This window comes from Parasteatoda tepidariorum, unplaced genomic scaffold (genome assembly GCF_043381705.1).
Source record: "Parasteatoda tepidariorum isolate YZ-2023 unplaced genomic scaffold, CAS_Ptep_4.0 HiC_scaffold_3088, whole genome shotgun sequence".
Taxonomy (NCBI): Eukaryota; Metazoa; Arthropoda; class Arachnida; order Araneae; family Theridiidae; genus Parasteatoda; species Parasteatoda tepidariorum.
In genome coordinates this window covers 1-4,807 of record NW_027261639.1, presented here as the reverse complement: position 1 = coordinate 4,807, position 4,807 = coordinate 1, and the positions used below count along the sequence as shown (strand labels likewise).

General features: G+C 27.4%; 1 protein-coding gene across 1 annotated transcript; it reads right to left on the bottom strand.

Moving 5' to 3' along the window:
- Nucleotides 1-219: 219 nt before the first annotated feature.
- On the bottom strand, nucleotides 220-4,643 carry LOC122273227 (uncharacterized; the record flags this gene model as incomplete). The annotated part of the gene is given in 2 exon segments (XM_043057296.2): nucleotides 220-2,883; nucleotides 4,466-4,643. Coding segments are annotated over 2 exon segments (582 nt in total). The 3' UTR covers nucleotides 220-2,472.
- Nucleotides 4,644-4,807: the final 164 nt, after the last annotated feature.

Below are 4,807 nucleotides of genomic sequence, written 5' to 3'. Positions count from 1 at the left end.
ATATTTCTATTTTTAGTAATAATTTTATTTTTAATAATATTTATTAAAAATAAACGCAATGATGAAAATGTGAATATTAAATGTGGAATGTAGGAAACTATTTGTAATGAGTGCGTTGATAATTTTGTTAAAATTGTTGTGTGCGTTAAATAGAGATTGCCAGAATTTTTGAAATAAAAGTTAGAAAAAAAATTAATAAACATGAATGAGTACCAAATATTTTAAATAAATTTGTTTATTAATACAATTTAAAACCCAATCTAAACAGATAAAAAGTACATTAATTAACTGCTTTACTGATGAATAAGAATAAGAAATAAAAAAGATTTTATCAATTAACATATCTTATTTATGGTTCATTTTAATAAATAAAAATCGTCTAATTTTTACAAGCAAATAATACTTCGTTGATTTCAAATTACAACTATCATTTAATTAAATACAATTATCATTTAATTATACCTAAAATTTGATTCAATTTCAAAATTCTCACAGTATCAGAAATAGTGAAGATAGTTCATGAAAATGAATTTTTTTAGAATAGTATTTTTAGAAATTAGTAAAGCCAGTGGTATATACCTAAAAATTAAAATTCGCTTTTGTTTTTAAAAAAGAATCGTTTAAAAATTGAAAATATTGCGACGTTTTTTTTTTCTTGAAATACTTGTAATTTAAATAATTATTCATAGAAAAAAGCTAAATTAAGTAAAATTCTTGCATAGAAAAACAGCTACAACCATAATTTATATTACAATATTTTGTGGTTCATTTATAATATGACCACTGTATTGTGGATTAATTTTAAATTGCTAATTATGTGGTATGAGCAATACTTTAACATTTTCCTTCAATCAAATCTCTGATTACACGTAATTTTAAATAAATAAATAAAAATCTGGATTAGATTAGACTGAAATAAAAAAATCTTGATTAAGTATATTTTTTTTATAATTCAAAAAAATTTTTTTAACGATTTAAATAAATAAGATTCATAATTTGTGGAAATATTTTAAACAGGAAACACGAAAAAATGCATTAAATGAAACAATATTGCACTAAAAAAAGCACAATTATATACTAGTAAGTAAAATACAAATGAATTGGAGCAGTGTTGTAATTACTAGCTAACATAATGAATAAAATTACCTAGAAATTTAGCATTATTGCATTTGTGAAACAGTATATAATAATTAAAATTATTAATTAGTATCAGTGAACAACATTGATGAAGAATGTAGAAAATTGAGCATCATTGCATTTTTTTGTGTAAGTAATAGTTTAAGGAACCATACATACTTAACAAGAAACGTAAAAATACACTAAATGAAACATTATTGCATTTAAATTAAGAAAGAATTGTATCGCAGTTAATAAAATACAAAAATGAAGCATTATTGCATTTGCTTGCTGACATAATTAATAAAATTATTAGGAAATTTAGCATCATCATTGCATTTGTTTATTGAAATAGTCCATACTAATAAAAATATTAGATGATTATCGTTGAGAAAAATTGATGAAATATGCAGAAAATTGAGTATCATTACAGTTGCTTGGTAAATTAATCTAAACTTCATTTAGAAAAAATGAAAACAAATTTTCAAATTATTTCTAGGCTAAACAGAACCTTGCCTAATTATATTAAAACTTCACAATCATTCGCCTCGATTCAGTTTTTTTTAAAAATTTTACAGAGTTTCATTAATGATAATATTTACTTTATTCCCAATTTCCTTTTCATCAAATATTTCATTCTTTTGGCTTATTTTCAGATCATGATAAATCATCGTCTTTTCAAAAATTAAAAAAAAATATCTGTCCAGTTTGATTCTTCTATCTAACCGTACTTGGAGAAACATCAGGGTGTCCAATATATATATACTGGTACTAATTTTAAAGGGAGGTAGAGAACCATAAAGAGGCTAGATACTTGTATAACAAGCCACAATCGGAAATACCATCGTATGCCGCTATGAGCATTTTTCTATTTTGAACCGTTTTGTCGCGTACCTCTAAATTGGTATTTTTATTCATCTAAAATATTTTGATTTCATGTTAATTTTATGTTTTCAAACAATTCTTATCAAAATTGTATCCAAATAAGCACAAAAATAGCTGCGCAATCGTATTGATTTAGCTACATTGTCAAGCTAGTTTCCAAATCATTAAAGTAAATAAAACAGCAAATACTAAATTTATTTGAATCAATTTTAAATAAAAATTAGTAAAAAACACTAAGATAATTCAGCTAAATAAAAGTATCTGTTAAAAGACGCAAGAAAGAAATAGTTCACAGTAGTATAGCTCCCCAAGTGGCGCAAGATGACATTCCCGGTCACGTGTTGATATAGTTATTCATCTTCTCTACCTCCCTTCCCGAATTTGAACATTCAAGGTCACTCTCCAATATTATAATCACCCTGTATATATATCCTGTCAGCCCTATATTAGTCCCTGATACATGAACAGAAATTACACCTCTTCTAAGTCATAAGCAGCACTTTCAGATAAGGTGTGATTCCTTAATATTCGCAGCGTTTCATCCAAGTCATTTATAGGTACATTTTCAGACAAGGTGTACCGCCTTTCATGCGAGACATTTTTCTGCCTATCATCTAAATACTTTGACGTTAAACTTGAATCCATCCATGGTAGTGAAGTCAAGCAGGGTCTCGAAGACAACCATGGTATGAAACCTGTGTTATGTTGAACACGTGTTTGGTTTGGAATGTTTACTGGAGAACTTCGCCTGAGAGTCTGGGAGGTACTTCTGAAAGAATTTCCATGGTTATATTGAGCTTCTAAATCCGTACTCATCACCAGCAGGGGTGCTCTTTCGTGTAATCGATGGTTTGCTTTCTGAACCAGAGAACACCAGATTAGCTGTCAAAATATATTAAAACTTAATCATTTGATGAAGCATAAAATAATTTCGATTTAATATGAGTAAAAATATCTTCAAAGCGCATTTAATTTTGCAAGAACCAAACTTTAAGCAACGGCAATAAATACGATTTATTTCTGAGAAATATGTAGATTAGAAGAAATTAAACTCATGGATGTGATATATAATTGCTCTAATTATTTTAATTATTGCTTAGTTAATTTTTGGCATTTTTCTTTTAAAGTGGGGGTATTTTTTAGAGTATTTCCTCAAATTTTTGTCATGACACAATATCTACAAGACTCAGATTATAATACAACCTTCATCATTTGAGGTTTGGAGGCCAAATTTTTTCCAGTGGTACTTAGTTTATTAAACAGATATTTTCAAAATTACCAAAAGTAGGTTAAAACTTCTATCAGGCAAAAACGTAAAGTGAAATTTTATGTGCTATCTCGCCTTTTGTGTATCTGTTTTAATTAATTTTGATAGAGAAGGACAAATTTATTTTAATTTTATGGGATATTATTACTTAACTTTTTTTAAACACCTTGAAAAAAATTTCTTAAAAATATGGATATTCCATGGTATTTGGAGGGTTTTTAATAAGACATTTATATGCCATAAAACTGCCAAAAAATAAGTTAAAGCAAATTTCTTATTTTCTTAATAGTTTTCATGGTAAAAAATTTTGGCCAAAAAAGATAAAAGTAATTAAATTTTTGCATAGAAAATTGCTTCGTATAGGCATACAAGCAACAGAATTTTTCCCAAGACATTATCCAATATTTGAGAGCGAATTTTTTTTTCCGTAGCTTAAAATTTTTTTTGAAAGAGGTCTATGAAAACGCCGCACCATCTCTGAATTTTGATACTGATTTTTCAGTTCTTAATTTTGTGTAAATTTAAATCACTTGCTCTTCCATCTATAATTTAACTGCACATCTTATAAAATTTTGTTATTTGCATTCCTATCTGGTGTAGCATTTTTAATAACCAGCGAAAAAAATTATCCTGAATAACTTTTGATTTAGTGATCAGATTTTCACGCCCCTTAATGGTTCACGGAGCGGATCTCAAACATGCTAAGTAACTAACACAGACGACACTAAGTTATGAAATCAGACTCAAAAACATAATTTCTTTGAACAAAATTTTTTTCGGATTTCTGACTTACAAAATATAGGGGTAGCCACAATCATGAAAATATGGTCCCAATAATTTGGTCAAGGAGAGCAGTCAAAAGTTTGGAACCCTTAATATTAATTTTACTTTTTGCATAATTCACCTTTTGTCGAGAGCTTTTTAAAGGAAATGAAAAACTTTTAGATGCTATTATAATTTGAATGGAATCTGTCGAATAGTTTCTGTGAAATTGAATTTTAAATAGACGACTTTTTTAAAACCTTATAATTGTGCGCAAAAATTTTTAAACTCACATAAAAAGCCTTCGTGATTTGGCGAATTACGTAAAAAGTCTCCTGACCATTATAAATGGTTTTAAGTATTGTCAGTCAATTTTGAAAACAACTTGTACTATTTTCTTGATGAAAACATACTGTTTGCATAGTTTATACTTACATAAAATCCATAGATCACTTCAAGTAAAAGCCCCGCACAACACGTAAGAAAACATATTAGAGTTAGAGTTTCTGGCATTTTCGATATAAGAAAAAACATGGCCAGCAGTCCAAGAAATATAAAATAAAGGCAAGCTGCTTTGAACATTTTCATGTTTCTCCGAGGACCCATTCTTCAACCTAAGATGATAGAAAAAGTATCTTAGTTTAATATTTACAGTGAAATTAAACGTAAATAAAACTTGTAAAGATTTTTTCGTCACTTAGGAAATTTGTAGGGAAAAAAGATAAAGGTGGTCTTATAGATATAAAGAACTTCATGATATATATATATATATATATA